This window comes from Tachyglossus aculeatus, chromosome 24, assembly GCF_015852505.1.
Source record: "Tachyglossus aculeatus isolate mTacAcu1 chromosome 24, mTacAcu1.pri, whole genome shotgun sequence".
Lineage (NCBI taxonomy): Eukaryota > Metazoa > Chordata > Mammalia > Monotremata > Tachyglossidae > Tachyglossus > Tachyglossus aculeatus.
Window position 1 is genome coordinate 4,164,405 of NC_052089.1, and position 22,271 is coordinate 4,186,675.

The window sequence follows — 22,271 nt, forward strand, 5'->3', positions numbered from 1 at the left end:
GTCGGACACAATCCCTGCCCCACAAGGGGCTCACAGTCTAAGTATTGAATTTTAAAATAGACAAAACTGAGCCCGAATTATGGAAGTGACTTTCCTAAGGTCACACAGAAGACAAGTGGCAAAGCAGGGATTAGAACCCAAGTCCTCTGACTCTAACCCCCTCTATTAGATCCTTTGAGCTCACTTACTCCTTCTTAATTCTGCATTGTAGCATTGCCCATAGCTCCCTTATCACAGGAAACAGTGCGTTCATCTTGTAATCTGAGAGTCATGAATTTGAGTCTCGGATTATGTTGGGCGCTGTTTCTTTTTAATGGTATTTATCAAGTGCTTACTATGTGCCAGGTACTGCACAAAGCGGTAGGGTAGATACAAATTAATCAAGTTGGACACAGTCCATGTCCCACATGGGGCTTCATACTTTTACTCCCTATTTCACATACAAGGAAACTGAGGCACAGAGAAGTTAATTGACCTGCCCAAAGCCACACAGACGGCAAGTGGTAGAGCTGGGATTAGAACCCAGGTTCTTCTGACTTCCAGGTGTGTGCAAGGCAAGTGGTAGAGCTGGGATTAAAGCCCAGGTCCTTCTGACTTCCTTCTGAATTCCAGGTGTGTGCTCTCTCCACTAGACCATGCTGCTACCGCAGGAAGGATCCCTGGTATAAGAGACGATTCTGGGAAGGACATAGGTTCCTCACGGAGATGGAGCCTTGTCTTCCTCAAACGGGCCTCTCAGAACTTGGCAAACCTGGAGTTACTGCTTAACAGCAAGACGGAGCTGAAGGTGGCATAACTGCTGACAACAAACATATTCGCATTCAGAAGGATGATGTTGTTCCCGAGGAAACTCCCGAGAATCAGTGACAATATGAAGTCCTTGCAGTAGAAGGGCACAAAGCAGCTGCCCAGCAGCAGTACGGTCTGGGTTGCTGTCGTCTCTGTGTATTTCCGAGGAGGTGGGTGCTGGCCGTGGAGATGCCAGACCTTCCGACTGTTTCGGAAAAGGAGGACGACCATGTAGCCAATAGAGCTTCCCATGATTCCCAAGGACAGGACATCACGGAGTGCCATGAAGAAGAGAAACAGCCCTACGAGGCTGCTGACGGGCCTGACAGAACAGTAGTCATCACTGAATGTGGGCTTGCAGCTGGTCACGTTGAGAGATGCAACGGTATTGAACAAGAGGTTGATATCCACGATCGAGTTGAGGAGCCACAGGAGGATAAGGATTGGGAGGATGTGCTTTCGAACCGGGCATTGAGCTGGGCCCAGAGAGAGGAGCTGGGGCCGATGATCACGGACTCGGCCATACTCAGGAGGTCGGTGGTGCAGATGGAGAGGCCTCTGGTCACCCGATACACATAGGCGAATGTCTTACATCCAACGTCCATCTGCAGGAGCCGCAGACGCTGAGCTGATGCTGACACAGTGACAACTCTGGTAAGGAGCATTGCGGTGGACCAAAGCCAGGTGGACGATGACCAGATCCGTGGGCTTCGGCCTGGGTTCCAGGAGGATCGTGGAAACGTGTAGAGTGATGAGGAGGGAGTTTCCCATGACCTCTACTCCAATCTGAAAGAGAAAGCAGACGCCCTGGACCACATCATTGGGGAAAATCACCATTCTCACTTCTTGGGGTTGGTAGGTAGAGTCTAAAGAGGAAAAGAATATGCAAAGGAAAGTAAGAGACACTGTGCAATGGTCGCTAGGAAAAATCTGACAGAACTCAGACCCCAACAGAACCCAGGGCAGAGGGCCAAAGCAATTCCAACTATCCCTCAATCGATCATATTTACTGAGTGCTTACTGTGTGCAGAGAACTATACTAAGCATTTGGGAGAGTGATAATAATTACTATTGTATTTGTTAAATGCTTACTATGTGCTAAGGACTGTTCTAAACGCTGGGATACATACAAGGTAATCAGGTTGCCCTACATGGGGCTCACAATCCTAATCCCCATTTTACAGATGAGGTAACTGAGGCATAGAGAAGTTAAAAGGCATGGCCAAGGTCACACAGCAGACAAATGGCAGAGGAGGGATTAGAATCCTCTGACTCCCAAGCCCGGGCTCTTTTCACTAAACCAGGCAGAGTTGATAGATGTGGCCTCTACCCACAACGAGTTTACAGTCTACAAACTGTAGGCATCCAACTTCATCCTCGTAATAATGATGATAATAATGATAATAATGATTATAATAAGAATCATGGTATTTGTTAAGCATTTACCACATGCCAAGCACTGTTTTAAGTGCTGAAATATATAAAACATAATCAGGTTGGACACAGTCCTTGTTCCATATGTGGATCACAGTCTATGAAATAGGATTGTGCCAAGGACATATATACAAGGAAATCAGGTTGCCCCACGTGGGGCTCACAGTCTTAATCCCCATTTTACAGATAAGGTAACTGAGGCTGAGAGAAGTTAAAAGGCTTGCCCAAGGTCACCCAGCAGACAAGCGGTGGATCCAGGATTGGAACCCATGTCCTCTGACTCCCAGAACTGTGCTCTTTCCACTAAGCCATGCTGCTTCTCACAGGGGAGATAGACGCTAAGGTAAATAGCAGTTAGGGGAAGCAACCCAAAGACAAAGATATGCACATAGAAGAAGAAGCATGGCCAAGCAGAAAGAGCATGGACCTGGAAGTCAGCAGATGTGAGTAATAATCCCGTCTCTGTCACATGTCTGTTGTGTGAACTTGGGCAAGTCGATTCCCTTCTCTGGGCTTCAGGTGGAAACTGAGCATTAAGACTTTGAGTCCCATGTGGGACAGGGACTGTGTCCCACCTGATTACCTTGCATCTACCCCAGTGCTTTGACACGTAGTAAGCGTTTAACAAATACCACAATTACTATTGTCACAAAGTGGTGGAGATGGGGAAGACTACCTCAGTGACTGTGGGGTGGGGACTAAGGACATGGGAGAAACAATAAGTAAAGTGAGCCCGTTGTTGGGTAGGGATTGTCTCTGTTTCTGAATTGTACTTTCCAAGGACTTAGTACAGTGCTCAGCACACAGTACGCCCTCATCAAATATGACTGAATGAATAAAGTAAATGGGCTGGGGGAATGAGAAATTAGTCAAGGTAGGCTTTCTGGAGGATATGTGATTTCATTAGAGTTCTGTTCCCATACTCGCTCTCTCTTCTGCGTTACCCTTTGCCCTTAGATCACAGCTTAGTGGAAACAATCAGAAGACTTGGAAGTCATGGGTTCTAATTCCAGCTCCTCCACGTGTCAGCTGTGTGACTTTCTACAACTCACAAGTTCTCTGTGCCTTAGTTACCTCATCTGTAAAATGGGGATAAAGACTGTGAGCCTCACTTGGGACAACCTGATGACCTTGTATCTACCCCAGCGCTTAGAACAGTGCCTGGCACATAGTAAGTGCTTAAAAAACACCATCATTAGTATCAGTATCTTGCAGATGAAGAATGCAAAGCACAGAGAAGTGAAATGACTTGGTCAGGATCAACATAAGAAACGAGTGGCAGAGCCAGTATTAGAACCCAGGTCCTCTAACTCCCAGTACCATGGTCTTTCCATTAAGCCACACTGCATCTCATCACGTCCCAAACAGTGTGCCTCATCTTCCCCCCAAAACTCTATCCCAGACTTTCTCATCACCGTAGGCAAGATCACCATCGTCCCTGTCGCATGTACCTACAACCTTGGTGTTATTCTCAACACATCTACTTCATTCAACCCACATATTCAATCTGTCATTAAATCCTGTCAGCTCTACCTTCACAATATCTGTAGAATTTGCCCTTTCCTCTCCGAATAAACTGTTACCACACAGACCCCAAGCATTTTTCCTATCCCACTGCTACTAATGCATCAGTCTCCTTTACTGACCTCTCTGCCACTTGTCTCTTCTTCAAGTTCATACTTCAGTTCACTTCCTGCATCGTTTTTCTACATTAACAGAAGAGTCCAAATTTCCCCACTCCTCAAGTGGTTGCCTATCCATAGCAGCGTGGCTTAGTGGAAAGAGCACCATCTTGGGAGTCAGAGGAGTGAGTTTTAATCCCGGCTCTGCCGCTTGTCAGCTGTGTGACTCTGGGCAGGTCACTTCACTTCTCTGTGCCTCAGTTACCTCATCTGTAAAATGGGGATTAAGACGGTGAGCCCTACGTGGGACAACCTGATAACTTTGTATCTATCCCAGCCCTGAGAACAGTACTTAGCACACATTAAGCGCTTAAAAAATGCCATCATTATTATTATGATTATTAAAATCCACTTGTAATTGGCTTTAAGGCACTCCAAAAGCTCTACCCCTCCTACATTTCCCTGCTCATCTATTACAACCCAACATGCACATTTTGTTTGTTAAGCATTTACTAAGTGCCAAGTGTTGAGCTAGATCCAAGATAATCAGGTCCCATTTGGGATTCCCAGTCTAACTCTCCATTTTGCATATGAGAGATCTGAGGCACAGAAAAGTGAAGTGACTTGTTCAAAGTCACACAGCAGACAAGTTGCAGACCTGGGATTAGAACCCAGATCCTTGTGACTCCTAGGCCCCTAGTTTGTTTCCACTTGATTATCGATCAGTTATATTTATTGTGTGCCTACTGTGTGCAGAGCACCATACTAAACACTTGGGGGAGTGCAATGATAATAATAATAATAATAATAATAATAATAATAATAATAATAATAATAATAATAATGGTACTTATAAGCACTTACTATTTACCAAACACTATTCTAAGCACTGGAATAGATACAAGGTAATCAGGTTGGACACAGTCCCTGTCCCACATGGGGATCAGGGTCTTAATCCCCATTTTACAGATTAGGTAACTGAGCCATAGAGAACTGAAGTGACTTGCCCAGGGTTGCACAGCAGACAGTTGTCCGAGCCAGGGTTAGAACCCAGGTCCTACTGACTTCCAGGCCCATGCTCTATTAACTAGGCCACACTGCTTCTCTACAACAGAGTCAATAGATATGTTTCCTGCCCACAAGGACGGATCTTACAATCTAGAGAGGTAGACAGTCATTAATCAGTTAATCAATGGCATTTATCGAACATTTACTATGTGGAAAGCATTGCACTAAAGTTTTTGGAGTGTACAATACAATAAGGTTGTATTTCACTCTTTACACTGCCTCAAATTGTTGCGATTGGAGGAGGAATGGTGGAAATAATAGAGTAACATTATTTATTGATCCCCAATTGGGTCCCATTCACTGTATTAAGTCCTATGGAAAGTAGCAATATCATTATTATTATTACTATCATTATATTGTTATGCAGTTACTATGTGTCAAGTACTGTTCTAAGCACTGGGATAGATACAGGGTTACCTAGTTGGACACAAACCCTGTTCCACATGGGATTTATAGTCTAGTTGGGAGTAAGTAGGATTTAATCCCCATTTTACATATTCACTCCTTCATTCTTTATTTATTGAATTGTATTTATTGAGTGCTTGCTGGGTGCAGAGCCCTGTACTAAGCTGTTGGGAGAATACAGTAGAATAGTACAACAGACAAATTCCCTGCCCACCATGAGCTAACGATCTAGAGGGGGAGGCAGACAGTAATATAAATAAATTGCTGATAAGGTAACTGAAAGAGAGAGATTCAGTTCACCCAGAAATGAAGATGCCAGAGAAAATCCTCCTCAGGACGGCCTTCATGTTCCGGCTCCTCAGGCTGTAGATGAGGGGGTTCAGGGTGGGGGGCACCACAGTGTAGAACGCGGACACCAGAAGATCCAGCGTCGAGGGGGAGTCTGAAGGAGCCTTTATATATGCAAACCCGGCAGTGAAGACAAAAACATTAGTCACGGCGAGGTGAGGCAGGCAGTTGGAGAAGGTTTTGGCCCGGCCCTCAGTGGATGGGAGCATCAGCAGGACGGAGAAGATGCGGAAGTAAGAGGTGATGATAGCAACAAAGGAGAATAACCCAAAGCCAGTACCAATGGCCTCGCTGACATCGATGATAAGGTGTATTTTGGAGAAAGAAATCTTAAGCAGGGAGGGGATGTCACAGAAGAACTGCTGGATCGTGTTGGACTAGCAGAAGCTTAATGTGAACGTTCCCGGCAGAGTATATCACCCAAAACAGTCTCCCGCTGAGCCAAAAGGTGGCTGCCATCTTCCCACAGTCCCCTCGGTTCATGATGACTTCATAGATCAGGGGGCGGCACATAGCAGTATAGCGGTCAAGCAACATCGTTGGGAGGACGCACATCACTTAACCCATGAAAAGAATCATGAACAGGACTTGTGTCACATAGCCTCTATAATAGATTGCACATTGGTCAGTTAGGGAGGTGGTTTCAAGATCTAACAGGACCAGGGAATCCGAAGGATGGGGTCTGGGGAACCGCTGGCTACTTGGGATTTCTGCCATAAAGATGGCCGATGCAGTCTGACAAGCAGTGTGGCCTAGTGGAAAGAGCCCGGGACTGGGAGTCAGAGGCTCCGACGCTGGTCTGCTGGAAGACCGTGGGCAAGTCACTTCTCTGTGCCTCATTTTCCTCAGCTGTAAAACGGGGGCTAATAATTATGGTATTTAAGCGCTTATACTACGTGCCAGTCATTGTTCAAAGCACTGGGGTAGATACAAGCCAATCGGGCTGGACACAGACCCTGCCCCACGTGGGGCTCACAGTCTCAATCCCCATTTTACAGATGAGGTAACTGAGGCCCAGAGAAGGAAAGTGACTTGCCCAAGGTCACACAGCAGACAAGTGACAGAGCCGGGATTAAACCCATGACCTTCTCACCTCCAGGCCCGGGCTCTATCCACTATGCCACTCTGCTTCTCAGACACTATTCCCTCCTCCCTAGACTCTGAGCTCCATGTGGGACAGGGATTGTGTCCAACCTGACAACCTTGTATTTACCCCAGTGTTCAGAACAGTGCTTGGCACATAGTAAACGCTTAAAAAATACCATTAAAAACAAGCAAACCCCATCTTCCCCCAAGGATCCAACTGAAGGGGGATGGGAGGGAAATCAATCAGCCAGTAAGTACACACAGCCCCGGAGGGAGGGGACGATTCCCATGACATGAGCGAGGAGAGCGGTTGGCGGCCCTCCACCCCTAAAACTAGATACTAGAGGCATCACCGCTCTCCATTAATGATAATGGTTATTGATCCGGCCATCCTGGACCAGACACCAGTGGGAACGAAAAAGCAAATTTTCAGATAAGTCGCAACGGTCCTAGAGCATCTGTTTGTCCACAATTGCTCTTAATAATGATAAAAAAGCAACAGTGAGGGAGGTGTCAATGACTTCGGGACAGTGATGGAGATGAAGCAGAGGTCAATGAAGGACAGGTTCCTGAAGAAGAAGTACATGGGGGTGTGGAGGTGCCAGTCTAGGGTGGTGGTGGTGATGATGAGGATATTCCCTGTCAAGGCCGCTAGATGATCAGGAGGAACTGCAAGGCATGGACCAGCTGCAGCTCCCAGACCTCTGAGAACCCCGTGAGGAGGAATTCCATCAGCGTGGTGAGGTTAGCCATGTGGTCTGTGGTCTGCCTGAGGGTACCAAGAAAGAGACTGTGAAACATCCGGAGCAAACATGGTCAGAAGGATGATTTTGTTGGCCTTCAAGTGGACATAGGGTCCCCTTCTTGAGTCCTGATGCTCATCTTAGACTCTCAAACCAGGCACCCCTTCTCCCTCTGGTCTGGAACTCCTTCCCTTTCCACATATGCCAGACCACAATTCTCCCCACCATCAAAGCCTTATTAAGGTCACATTTACAAGAGGCCTTCCCCGACTAAACCCTCTTTTCCCCAGCTCCCATTCCGTTCTGTGTCATCTATGCACGTGGATCTGTGACCTTTAGACTTCTGATATCCTCCCCACCCTCAGCCCCACAGAATATATATATATATATAAATTACACAATATAAATTATTTGCATTAATGCCTTGTTCCCCTCTAGACTTTACGCTCCTTGTGGGCAGGTAGCCTGTCCACTATCTCTGTTGTATTGTAGTCTCCCTAATGTTTCATACAGTGCTCTGCACACAAAAAGCACTCGATAAATACCACTGATAACTGATGATGGATTGTGTTTTGGCATAGTCTCCCCACGAACCTCCAATGGTTACCCATAGCTTCTACATCGAATAGAAAGTCCTAGAAAAAGCCCGTGCCAGAGGGGCAGAGGACCTGGCTTCTAATTCCGCCTCCACTTATCTGCTGTGAGACCTTGAGTAAGTCACTTCACTTCTCTGTGCCCCAGATACCTCATCTGTGAAATGGTGATTAAAACTATGAGCCCCATGTGGGACATGGACTGTTTCAACCCGATTATCTTCACATCAGGGCTTAGTAGAATCTCAGGCACACAGTAAGCATTTAACAAGTATCATTAAAAAGAAAAAAGAGAGAGCGGGAAGTTGGGGAGAGAAGGAGGGAAATGGAATTGAAAACGGGTTATCTTTTGTCCCCATTGTTCTTTGCCCAATGCTCCCAAACTCTCATTCTTTCTTCTTTCCAAGGTCCCCAACTAAATATATCACTCTCAGCTCTCCCACCTCTGAACCCCTCGCTGAGATCCCCAAGATATCACAAAGGTTTCACAGGCAAGAAGGTTACACAATTAGTCAGAACAAGGGGAATGGGTTTTTTGTGGTTTCGTTTTTTTTATTTTTTGTGGTATTTGTTAAGCACAGTACTAGGTGCTGAGGAAAATACAAGATCTTAAGATCCCACATGGGGTTAACGGTGTAAGTAGGAGGGGGAACAGATATTGAGTCGCCATTTTATAGTTCAAGTGTCTGAGGCACAGAGAAATTAAATGACTTTTTATGGTATTTGTTTAGTGCTTATTGGTGCCAGGCACTCTACTAAGCTCTGGGTTAGATGCATCCAGTCAGGTTGGATGCAGTCCATGTCCCTCATGGGGCTCAAAATGTTGATTCCCATTTTACAGATGAGGTAACTGAGGCACAGAGCAGTGAAGTGAGTTGCCCAAATTTATATCGGAGACTAGTGGTGGAGCCATGATCAGAACCCAGGTCCTTCTGACACCCATCCCTGTGCTCTACCCACTAGGCCATGCTGCTTCTCCAAGGCCACACAGCAAGGTCACACAAAAGTTCACACAGTTCACACTTCCATGTGCCCAAGGTCACAAACAGGGAAGTGGCAGGGTAGGGATTAGTACCCTGGTCCGCTGACTCCCAGGCCCATGATCTATCCACCAGACCACACTGCTTCAGAGATGTTATATTTAATTACTCAGGGTCTTCTCTAGGAATGGTACAAAATTCACTATAAATAGTAAAGTTACATCAAACATTGAATCTTTTTCATCTCTTCATGCGTGAAAACAATTCAGGTTAAATATTTCATCAATGGCATATAAGTGAGAATTGGCTCCCGGAAGATCTAAGAATCATTTAGAGAAGGAGTGTGGCTCTGTGGAAAGAGCCCGGGTTTGGGAGTCAGAGGTCATGAGTTCTAATCCCGGCTCTGCCACATATCTGCTGTGTGAACTTGGGTAAATCACGTAACTACTCTGAGCCTCAGTTTCAGTTACTTCATCTGTAAAATGGGGATTTAGACTGTACGCCCCACGTGGGACAACCTGATCACTTTGTAACCTCCCCCAGCGCTTAGAACAGTGCTTCGCACATAGTAAGCGCTTAACAAATGCCATTATTATTATTTAGGGAATAAGGACAGGACCAGGGTTAATCTTCCTAGCAATGAATTCCCAAAGCATCCTGGGAGGAAGTGAGCCTCAGGGAATAAATAGAAGTCTCATCCTATCCCGACTGGTTTACTGCATCAGCCTCCTCTCTGATCTCCCATCCTCCTGCCTCTCCCCACTTCAGTCTATACTTCATGCTGCTGCCCGGATCATCTTTGTGCAGAAACCCTCTGGGCATGTTACTGCCCTCATCAACCTCCAGTGACTATCACTCAACCTAGACATCAGGCAAAAACTCCTCACTCTCAGCTTCAAGGCTCTCCATCACCTCGCCCCCTCCTACCTCACCTCCCTTCTTTCCTTCTACAGCCCAACCCGCACCCTCTGCTCCTCTGCCGCTAACCTCCTCACTGTGCCTCGTTCTCTCCTGTCCCTTCATCGACCCCCGGCCCATGTCCTCCCCCTGGCCTGGAATGCCCTCCCTCCGCACATCCGCCGAATTAGCTTTCTTCCTCCCTTCAAAGCCCTACTGAGAGCTCACCTCTTCCAGGAGGACTTCCCAGAGTAAGCCCCCTCTTTCCTCGCCCCCTCCCCATCCCCCTGCCTTACCTCCTTCCTCTCCTCACAGCACCTGTATATATGTTTGTACAGATTTATTACTCTAATTATTTTACTTGTACATATTTACTATTCTATTTATTTTGTTCATGATGTGCATCTAGCTTTACTTCTATTTATTCCAATAACTTGACACAGTCCACATGTTTTGTTTTGTTGTCTGTCACCCCCCTCCAGACTGTGAGCCCGTTGTTGGGTAGGGACCGTCTCTATATGTTGACAACTTGTACTTCCCAAGCGCTTAGTACAGTGCTCTGCACACAGTAAGCTCTCAATAAATACGATTGAATGAATGAATGAAAGTCTCATTCTGTGCAGAGAAGCAGTATAACCTAGTGAGAAGCAATGTGACCTCATGGAAAGAACATGGGCATAGGATTCAGAGGACCTGGCTTCTAATCCTGGCTCAGACACTTTTCTGCTGTTTTACTTGGGCAAGTCACTAAACTTCTCTGTGCCTTAGTTACTTCATCTGTAAAATGGGGATTAAGACTGTGAGCCTCATATGGGACCTGGTTATCTGGTATCTAGCGCTTAGAACAGTGCTTGAGGCATAACTTAATGTATGCCTCAGCTTAATAAATACCATTTTTCAAAAAAACCAACGAATGGATTTGCATTATCCATTGCCTTCTCTTTCTCTGACAAGAATAGATATAATTTTCTTATCACTCTAACTCTTCTGAAATACTTCTTATTTTTCATTACTGTTATCGTGCATTCCTGCCATCCCAGTCAAGTATTTTGTCCCATCATATTGATATTGCTAAACAGTACAATGAGGATTTTTGAGAGTTGTGACACATAGTTATAAAACAAGCAAATAAGACAAAGACTACTCAATTGAGTGGGAATATAACAGCATGGTCCAATGGATAGAGCATGAGCATAGGAGTCAGAAGATGTGGGTTCTAATTTTAGCTCTGTTTGTCTGCTGCATAATCTTTGATAAGTCACTTCACTTCTCTGTGCCTCTGTAAAATGAGGATTTAGACTGTGAGCCCTATGTGAGATAGGGACTGTGTTAAACCCAATTATCTCGTTTCTACCGCAGTGCTTAGTACAGTGCCTGACACATAGTAAGCACCATCTCCACTTTACAGAACACTGTAGCAAGCACCTGGGAGAGTACAACTAACTTTGCGGAAGAAAGAAAGAGAAAGGTCAGGGACAGAAACAGTATAAGATAGAGAAATAGACATGGAAACATTTGAAAACACAGAAACCAGGAAAGGAGAAGGAAATGTGGTAGAGAATCGGTCAGAGAAACAGAATTTGAGAAAGGACCAACAGGAAGTAGTCAATTCATGGATCAATCGTATTTTTGGAGTGTTTACTATGTGTACTCAATAAATAATAAATTATAATAATAATAAATTGTGCACTCAATAATAAATAAGCACTTAGGGGCCGAGATACTGAGGTTCATAGATGGTCACTTACAAAGGCAAAGGCCGTCAAATGGAAAAATAGAAAGAGAAAGAAAAGAGGAAAGAGATGAGCAAGACAGGGCAAGAAGACGGAGCGTCCTCCAGCAAATCCTGCCCGGTGCAGTCCCTGCATAACGTGATAGCCCAGGAATTCCGAAGAAGGAGGCATACCATGCCAGTTTGCTGAGTTATAGAGGTTTACCGTGGGGACGTATACTCACAGACTGGTCCTGGGTGGCTGCAGCGCCCCGAACACACACAGCCCCTGATGCTATGGGTGGGGTTTATATAGCCACCGCAGACTATGAGCTCACTATTAGCTGTTTATAGCTACATTCTGGGAACATAGGCAGGGCTAACTGGTACTGCTACACTCACTCCCTTGGTGACCTCAGTCGCTCCCAAGGCTTCAACTATCATCTCTACGCTGATGACACCCAAATCTACATCTCTGCCCCTGCTCTCTCCCCCTCCCTCCAGGCTCGCATCTCCTCCTGTCTTCAGGATATCTCCATCTGGATGTCTGCAGCCACCTAAAACTCAACATGTCCAAGGCTGAACTCCTTGTCTTCCGTCCCAAACCCTGCCCTCTCCCTGACTTTCCCATCACTGTTGACGGCACTACCATCGTTCCCGTCTCACAAGCCCGCAACCTTGGTGTCATCCTCGATTCCGCTCTCTCATTCACCCGTCACATCCAAGCCGTCATCAGAACCTGCCGGTCTCAGCTCCGCAACATTGCCAAGATCCGCCCTTTCCTCTCCATCCGAACACCTACCCTGCTCGTTCAAGCTCTCATCCTATCCCGTCTGGACTACTGTATCAGCCTCCTCTCCGATCTCCCATCCTCGTGTCACTCCCCACTTCAATCCATACTTCACGCCGCTGCCCGGATTATCTTTGTCCAGAAACGCTCTGGGCATGTTACTCCCCTCCTCAAAAATCTTCAGTGGCTACCAATCAATCTGCGCATCAGGCAGAAACTCCTCACCCTAGGCTTCAAGACTCTCCATTACCTCGCCCCCTCCTACCTCACCTCCCTTCTCTCCTTCTACAGCTCACCCCGCACCCTCCACTCCTCTGCCGCTAATCTCCTCACCGTGCCTCGTTCTAGCCTGTCCCGCCGTCGACCCCCGGCCCACGTCATCTCCCTGGCCTGGAATGCCCTCCCTCTGCCCATCCGCCAAGCTAGCTCTCTTTCTCCCTTCAAGGCCCTACTGAGAGCTCACCTCCCCCAGGAGACCTTCCCAGACTGAGCCCCCTCCTTCGTCTCCCCCTCCTCCCCCTTTCCATCCCCCTGTCTTGCCTCCTTCCCTTCCCCGCAGCACCTGTATATGTGTATATATGATTGTACATATTTATTACTCTATTAATTTATTTATTTTACTTGTACATACCTATTCTATTCATTTTATTTTGTTAATATGTTTTGTTTTGTTCTCTGTCTCCCCCTTCTAGACTGTGAGCTCACTGTTGGGTAGGGACCGTCTCTATATGTTGCCAACTTGTACTTCCCAAGCGCTTAGTACAGTGTTCTGCACACAGTAAGCGCTCAATAAATACGATTGATTAATTGATTGATTGATTGAGGGGGCTTCGTTTAAGCAACCCACAGCAAGGCTACACTACAAGGTTGCAAAGCGGTGTCTGTTCCCAATCAGATAGATATCCTGGGAAAATGGCCCTCTCACCCAGAGGGATGAGACAGCATTCTAGGGATGTATACTAGGAAGCAGAACATAGAAGAGTGTTTCAGAGCTAGAGCATTGCCACTACAGAGGGAAAGAGAAAGAGATGAATAAGGAAGAGGAAAAGAGGGGGAAAGAGAGCAGAGAGCGAGAGATAGAAGGTGATAGGATAGAGGGAAAAACAAGGAGAAAAGAGAGGGAGAGAAGACAGCGGTGACTGACAACAAAATACCCATTTGTAACTTTCTGTACACTAAATCAATATATTCATTGAATACTTACCTTGTGCATTGTACTAAGCACTTAGGAGAGTACAATCAGTCAATCGATGGCATTTATTGAATGCTTACTGTCTGCAGACCACTATACTAAGTGCTTCACTCTTATTTAAACTCACTGGGGAAGCCTGGGGATGAAGGTTTCGAACTCTACAATCCTTTACAATATGTAATGATAATAATAATAATAATAATAATAATAATAATAATAATCTATAACCCCCCCAGACTATAAGATCACTATGGGCAGGGGACACTGTTGTAATGTACCCCCTGCCCCCCAAGCGCTTAGTACAGTGTTCGGGTCACACAGTAAGCGCTCAATAAATATCGTTGATTGATTTATTGAGGGTGCCGATCTCTGCTGGCCCCAAGTAATCACATTTCCATCAGTCTCCCAGCTGTTCCTGGCTCCACTGAGATGCTCCCGTGTAGAGGTATAATCTTCTGCTCTCTCTTCTCCTCCACAAAGGCTGAAATACTTTCCTATCGACCCTGGCCTCTCCTCTGAAACAAAGCACGAGCTGTTCCTTGGAAGATTCCCGGAGGACATATACCGAGAGTTTTGCCTGGAAGTGGCATTTCTTGGAAGTCCATCCAATCTTTAATAAGAATGATTATGATGATGATGATGATGGTATTTGTTACTTTCTTACTATATGCCAAGCACTGTTCTAAGTGCTGGGGGAGATATACGTTTATCAGGTTGTCCCAAGTAGTGTTCACAGTCTTAATCCCCATTTTACAGATCAGGTAACTGAGGCATAGAGAAGTTAAGTGACTTGCCCAAAGTTACACAGCTGACAAGTGGCAGAACCGGGATTAGAACCCACGATTTCTGAATCCCAAGCCCTTGTTCTTTCCACTAAGCCACGCTGCTCCTGGGGACCCTGAGGTCCTGCAGAGAGGAGGTCCAGACCTGCCCAATATGATAGAGTCATCTGACATGATGCCCTTTGGACTGTAAACTCATTGTGAGCAGGGACTGTGTCTATTAATTGTTGTCTTGTGCTCTCCCAAGCACTTCGGACAGTGTTCCGCACAAGGTAAGTGATCGATAAATACTATTAATTGATATATAATAATAATATATTATTATTATTAGATTATTTAATTCTATTGATGTCTGTGCTCCTCTTTCGACTGTAAACTCATTGTGGGCAGGGAATTTGTCTACCAACTCTGCTATATTGCACTCTCCCAGTGCTTAGTACAAAGCTCTGCACACAGTAAGTGCTCAATAAATGTGATTGACTGATTGACTGATCTATCCTATGAATCGCGGCAGGAGAACTTGGGTATGCTGATTAAGTTTAGAGCTATGCCATGTATGGTTCCCATAATGAAAGAGTCTAAGCTGAAGAGTCAACAAAGTCAATTCACCTGTGCTGGGGAGCAGAGGCATGGGAAAGGGTCAAAGGTGAATGATCAAGTGATGAAAATGTTGGTCAAAGACAACAGCAGAGACTCATGTTTTTTACTGTGCAGAAGAAGGCAATGAGAAACCACTTCTATATCTTTACCAAAAATATGGATACACATGCCAGGACGACTTTATGGTAGAAGATGGAATGTTCTAGAGAGGGAATGTCCATGGACTTGCTATGGATCAGAAATAATTCGACAGCATTTGAAGAAGAAGATTGGTTAATACGTTTTCAGCCTCCTTTCTCATCTGCTTACCTTTGCTGGACACTTTGGGATTTAGCTTCATTTAATTTGAGGCTTGTGAAAAGCTGAAATAATATGATCTCTCCTACCTTTTCCTTCACCTGTATTCATTCATTCATTTGAGTGTATTCATTGAGTGCTTACTACTACTACTACTACTACTACTACTACTCCTACTACTACTACTCCGGAAGCAGCATGGCTCAGTGGAAAGAGCACGTGCTTTGGACTGAGAGGTCATCGGTTCAAATCCTGGCTCTGCCACTTGTCAGCTGTGTGACTTTGGGCAAGTCACTTAACTTCTCTGTGCCTCAGTTCCCTCATCTGTAAAATGGGGATTAAGACTGTGAGCCCCACGTGAGACAACCCGATTACCTTGTAAACTTCCCAGACGTTAGAATAGTGTTTTGCCCATAGTAAGTGCTTAATAAATATCATTATTAATATTACTACTAATAATAGTACTTGTTAGGTGCTTACTAAGTGTCAAACACTGTTCTAAGTCCCTGTCCCTCATGCAGCTCACCGTCTTTATCTCAATTTTACAGATGAAGTCACTGAGGCACAGAGAAGTGAAGTGACTTGACCAAGGTTACACATAAGACAAATGGCAGAGCAGGGATTAGAACCCAGGTTCTTCTGATTCCCAGTCCTGTGCTCTACATAACGATAAACAGACATGTTCCCTGTCCGAGGTGAGCTTATTATTATTGTTATTATTATTAATAATAATGATAATAATAATAATAATGCACTCAGAAGTGGCAAGTAGAGAAGTCGAGAGGACTAGTGGGTAGATCATGTGCCTGAGAGTCAGAATGGCCTTGGTTCGAATACCAGCGCTGCCACTTGTGTGCTCTGTGACCCTGGGCAAATCACTTCATTTCTCTGGGCCTCGGGTACCTCATCTGTAAAATGGGGATTGAGATGGTGACCCCCATGTGGGACAAGGCCTCTGTCCAACCCGATTTGCTTGTATCAATCGCAGAGCTTAGTACAGTGCCTGACACATAATAAGCACTTAAACAATGCCATTATTATTTTTAGTAGTACTAATAGTAATAATGATAATAATAATAATAATAAATGTAGACATCACAAAAACTAGCTCATGCAGGACAGGGACTGGGTCCAATGTGATTAGGTTGTATCTACGCCAAACCTTAGTACAGTGCCTGGCACATAGTATTTAACAAATTCTATTAAAAAAGAAGAAAATCAATCAATCAATCAATCAATCGTATTTATTGAGCGCTTACTGTGTGCAGAGCACTGTACTAAGCGCTTGGGAAGTACAAGTTGGCAACATATAGAGACGGTACCTACCCAACAGTGGGCTCACAGTCTATAAGGAGGAGACAGAGAACAGAACCAAGCATATTAACAAAATAAAATAAATAGAATAGAAATGTACAAGTAAAATAAATAAATAGAGTAATAAATCTGTACAAACATATATACATATATGCATATATATTTCTAAGTGCATAGGCAAAACAAAATGGAAAGGGAGTAGTGGTGAAGAGGGCATAATTGGTGGAAGCCTCTTGGAAGACATATGATTTTAATGAGAAAAAGGTTGGGAAAGATGAAGCGGGGGCAAGGTAGATGGAAAAAGAGGCCCTCAACTCTCTGGGTGCTCAATGTCTGTTCTCCCTCTCATTTAGAGAGTGAACCCCATGTGGGACCCCAGCGCTTAGTACAGTGCTTGGCATATAATAAGCACTTAACAAATATTTTTTTATTGAGCACACTGCTTCCTAGTAGACACTCAAGCAATTCGGCTGATCGATTGATTGATATTATTTGCCAAGTCAGAACCTGCCAGAGCCTGCTTCACTCCCTTCCCTTCACTCCTCTCACTCGCCTCACCCCAGATCCCCTCGGTTTGGGCATTTGGGCTGGGGGATTTTGAGGGCTGCCATCACCTCTGCTTTCCCCTGGTGGCTGTGTTTCCACTGCAGTGGCCCCTGAGTCTATGCAGAGTTGCATTCTGGGCTGACACCAGGGGATTTCAGCACCCTTGTTCTGAGGGCTTCTGGGTGATAAATCCCAAGGTTTCCCCATGTACCATGAGGACCTTGCCCTTGCAGAGACCTAGAGGTTGTCCTTCTGATAAGTCACCCATTCAGAGTGGGTCCAGGGGTACCCAGAATTTACACAGCAGCAACAGCAGAGAGAGGTGACTCAAGCATCTCTGATTTGGGTCACTCCGATCACCCCGTTCCCTCTTGTCCCCAATCCCTACAGGGGTCCCTGTCCTCTTGGCAGAGGGATAACAGGACTTCAGGAAAGAGAGAAATGGAATCTGGAACTCCCAGCAGGTTAGACTGAAGCCACAGATATGGACATGAGACCCAATTAATCTAATCCCAGTTTTGCCACTGACAGACTGGGTAATCTTGGACAAGTTACATCCACTCTGCCCCTCTATTTTCTGATCTGTAAAATGGGGATGAAACCTACCTGCCCTACCTCTTCGAGTGGGTGCCCCAGCACAACAGGGATGACTTCTGATATAATAATAATTGTGATATTTGTTAAGTGTTTACTATGTGCCTGCCACTGTGCTAAGAGGTGGGGTAGATACAATGTAATTAGGGTAGATACAATGTAATTGGATTGGACACAGTCCCTGTCCCACATGGGGCTCATAGACTTACTCCTCATTTTACAGATGAAGGAACTGAGGCACAGAGAGGTGAAATGACTTGTCACACAGCAGACAAGTGGCAGAACTGGGATTAGAATGCAGATGCTTCTGACTCCTAGGCCAGTGGTCTATCCACTAGGCCATGCTGCTTCCTTTATCATCTTACCTCTCCCTAGCATTTATCACAGTCCTGGGCACCTTTGAGTGCTTACCCTATATGTATGATAGTCAACAAAATCCTCCCCAATGTCTATACAGAAAAGATTTATTTCTCTGAACATTTGGGCCAGGGACTGTGTACAATCCGCATCTACCCCAGAGTTCAATACAGTGCTTGGCACAAAATAAGTGCTTAACAGGTACCACTAATATTAGATCATTAGGTTAGGTTTTTTCCCCCTGGTTGCATGACTCTAATTCCTGAGGAGATTCCGAAAAGCCACGGACTATTAGGAATGGCCATCTGGGATAGACTGGTAGTTCTTCCAGTCCAGTATTTTGTCTTCTATAGTGGTGACAGATAATGGTTGTCCTCCAGAGCCATTCACTCATTCAATCGTATTTATTGAGCGCTTACTGTGTGCAGAGCACGGTACAAAATACTTAAGTGCTGTAACATCAATCAATCATCAGTGATATCTATCGAGTATTTCCTGTTTGTAGAGCTCTGTACCAAGTGCTTGAGAACGTACAATATATAAATTGTTAGCAGACATGATCCATACCGTGGCTTAGTGGAAAGAGCAGAGGCTTGGGAGTCAGCAGTAATGGGTTTTAATCCAGGCTCCACCACTTGTCAGCTGTGTGACCTTGGACAAGTCATTTAACTTCTCTGTGCCTCAGTTACCTCATCTGTAAAATGGGGATGACGACTGTGAGCCTCACGTGGGACAATCTGATTACCTTGCATCTACCCCAGTGCCTAGGACAGTGCTTGGCACATAATAAGTGCTTAACAAATATCAACACTATTATTATTATTATTATTATTATTATTATGGTCCCTGTCCACGAGGACCTTACAGTCAAGAGAAATTAGTCAGTCAATCAATGGTATTTATTGAAGCACTTCCTGTGTGCATAACTCTGTACTCGGGACTTGGGAGAGTACAGCACGGCGGAGTTGATCAACATGGAGCTTGCACTTTAGAGGTGGGTTTAGAGTTAGTGCTTAGTACAATGGTCTGCGTACACTAAGCACTCAATAAGTAACCATGCTTATATTTACATCCATAATTTTTCCAACTAGCTTTCTGTCCCAGAGGATGATCAAAATGCTCTTAATGATGTATACGTAGGACAGGAGCACTAATGATAGAGTGATAGCGGCCTGACCATGGCAGAATAAAATGTCAGCACCTTCAGAGATAGTGTGTCCAAGAAAGAGATCTGCAGCAAGGGGACAGTGTCACGCCTGAAATGATTTATGTTATTGGTGGTACAGAAATCCAGCTGCAGGGCAAAGGGAGAGTCAGAAAGCCTTCCAGGTAGCAGCAGAGAATGAGCAGAATACCGACTCTGGGGGTCGTGATGGCTGTGTAGTGTTAAGGTCTTCAGATGACCACATAACGGTCATAGGACATGCAAGCCCGAACTCTGACACCCGCAGTAGGATGTAGAAGAATACTTGGGTCCTCTTGTCTCTCCCCACTTCAATCCATACTTCATGCTGCTGTCCGGATTGTCTTTGTCCAGAAAAGCTCTGGGCATGTTACTCCCCTCCTCAAAAATCTCCAGTGGCTACCAATCAATCTGCGCATCAGGCAGAAACTCCTCACCCTGGGCTTCAAGGCTCTCCATCACCTCGCCCCTCCTACCTCACCTCCCTTCTCTCCTTCTACAGCCCACCCCGCACCCTCCGCTCCTCTGCCGCCGGTCTCCTCACCGTACCTCGTTCTCGCATGTCCCGCCATCGACCCCCGGCCCACGTCATCCCCCGGGCCTGGAATTCCCTCCCTCTGCCCATCCGCCAAGCTAGCTCTCTTCCTCCCTTCAAGGCCGTACTGAGAGCTCACCTCCTCCAGGAGGCCTTCCCAGACTGAGCCCCTTCCTTCCTCTCCCCCTCGTTCCCCTCTCCATCCCCCCCATCTTACCTCCTTCCCTTCCCCACAGCACCTGCATATATTTATATATGTTTGTACATATTTATTACTCTATTTATTTATTTATTTATTTTGCTTGTACATATCTGTTCTATTTATTTTATTTTGTTAGTATGTTTGGTTTTGTTCTCTGTCTCCCCCTTTTAGACTGTGAGCCCACTGTTGGTAGGGACTGTCTCTATATGTTGCCAACTTGTACTTCCCAAGCGCTTAGTATAGTGCTCTGCACACAGTAAGCGCTCAATAAATGCGATTGATTGATTGATTGGGTTGTAGAACAATTATAGGAGATGATTTTGATCCCTGTCAAAATGCTCACAAACGAGTTGAGAATGCAGACAGAAATTTCTGAATTCAGACAATGCAGACAGAAATGCAGACAAAGATTTCCCGGAGGAATGAATTACGCAGTGAGAAATGCATAGGCATGTGAAGGTGAGGGACCAGGAGGGTGAGGGTGATGATGGTCAGAATGCCAGTGATGCTCAGCAGGTAGGCAAGGAGAAAAAAGGAGAAAAGGCAAAATTACAAGGAGGGATCATTTGTCAGGCGCAGGAGGATGAATTTCGTCACAGAGGTTCAATTTCTCAGTGCCGACTTGATTCAGTCTTAAACTGCAAGGGAAGATCATGCGGGAACCACATGTGAGAAAAAATAGATATGGTAGATGGAATCATAATGCTCAGACAGGTGGGCATCAGTGCTCCCAAACCTGAGTCAGATAGTCTGTCAGTCAATTATATTCATTTAGTGCTTACTGCATGTAATACAATGTACTCAATGCTTGGGAGAGGATGAGGTAACAATATAAAAGACATGTTCCCTGCCCTCAACGAGCTTACAGTATAGAGTGGGAGACAGAGCAGACATTAATATGAATAAATACATAAATTCCAGATAGGTACATAAATGTTGTGGGGCAGGGAGGTGGATGAATGAAGGGAGCAAATCAGGATGATGCAGAAGGGAGTGAAAGAAGAGGAAGGGAGGGGTTATTCAAGGAAGGCCTCTTGGAGGGGATGTGCCTTCAATAAGGCTTTCTAAGGGGCGAGTGTCATTGTCTGTCGGATATGAGGAGTGAGGGAGTTCCAGGCCAGAGGCGGGATGTGGACGAGATGTGGGCAGGGAGACAGACGAGATCGAAGTACAAGCAGAGAGTTAGCGTTAGAGAAAAGTAGTGTGCATGCTGGTTTGTAGTAGGAGACTACTGAGGGGACTAGGAGACCACACCAAAGGGATGGATTTTCCACCCAAATGTGGAAAGATCCCGGACCTGGGAGTCAGGGAACCTGAGTTCTCATCCTGGATCCACCCTTGTTTGCTGTATGACTTTGGGCAAGTCACTTAATTTGACGGTGCCTCGGTTGCCTCATCAGTAAAATGGAGTTTCAATACTTGTTCTCCATCCCACGTAGAGTGGGAGCCCCGTGTGGGATGGGGCTGTGTTCCACCTGATTAATTTGTATCTACCCCAGAGTTTAGAACAGTGAGGGATCATTTGTCAGGCGCAGGAGGATGAATTTCGTCACATTGTAAGTGACTTAACAAATACCCTAATTAAAAGAACCCATGTCCTCTGAGTTCCAGGTCTATGCTCTGTCCAGGAGAGTACACTCCTTCCCCTTGTTAATAATACCGCTACTAGAGCGTATTAAGCACTTTCTGTGTGCCAAGAACAGTGCTACGATCTGGGGTAGATTGTCTTGGCTTATACTGTCGAGTCATCTTCAACCCATAAAAACGCCATGCACACATATCTCCCAAAATGACCCACCGCCATCTGCAATCATTCTGGTAGTGTAGCCATAGGGTTTTCTTGGTGACAATACAGAATTAGTTTACCGTTGCCTCCTTCCATACGGTAAACTTGGGTTGTCGCCCTTGATTCTCTCAGATTCATTCAATCGTATTTATTGAGCACTTACTGTGTGCAGAGCACTGTACTAAGCGCTTGAGAAGTACAAGTTTGCAACATATAGAAATGGTCCCTACCCAACAACGGGATCACAGTCTAGAAGGGGGAGACAGACAACAAAACAAAACATATGATCAGGTGTCAAGTCATCAGAATAAATAAAAGTAAAGCTAGATGCACATCATTGACAAAATAAATAGAATAGTAAATATGGACAAGTAAAATAAATAGAGTAATAAATCTGTGCGAACATATATACAGGTG

General features: G+C 45.3%; 1 protein-coding gene across 1 annotated transcript; it reads right to left on the reverse strand.

The window, feature by feature from the left end:
- Positions 1-735: 735 nt before the first annotated feature.
- On the reverse strand, positions 736-21,872 carry LOC119945101 (vomeronasal type-1 receptor 42-like). The gene is made up of 4 exons (XM_038766130.1): positions 21,867-21,872; positions 19,326-19,442; positions 1,389-1,575; positions 736-1,265 (listed from the first exon to the last, which is right to left on the reverse strand). The coding sequence occupies exons 1-4, from the start codon at positions 21,870-21,872 to the stop codon at positions 736-738; spliced, it is 840 nt and encodes a 279-aa protein (XP_038622058.1).
- Between the last annotated feature and the right edge of the window lie 399 nt (positions 21,873-22,271).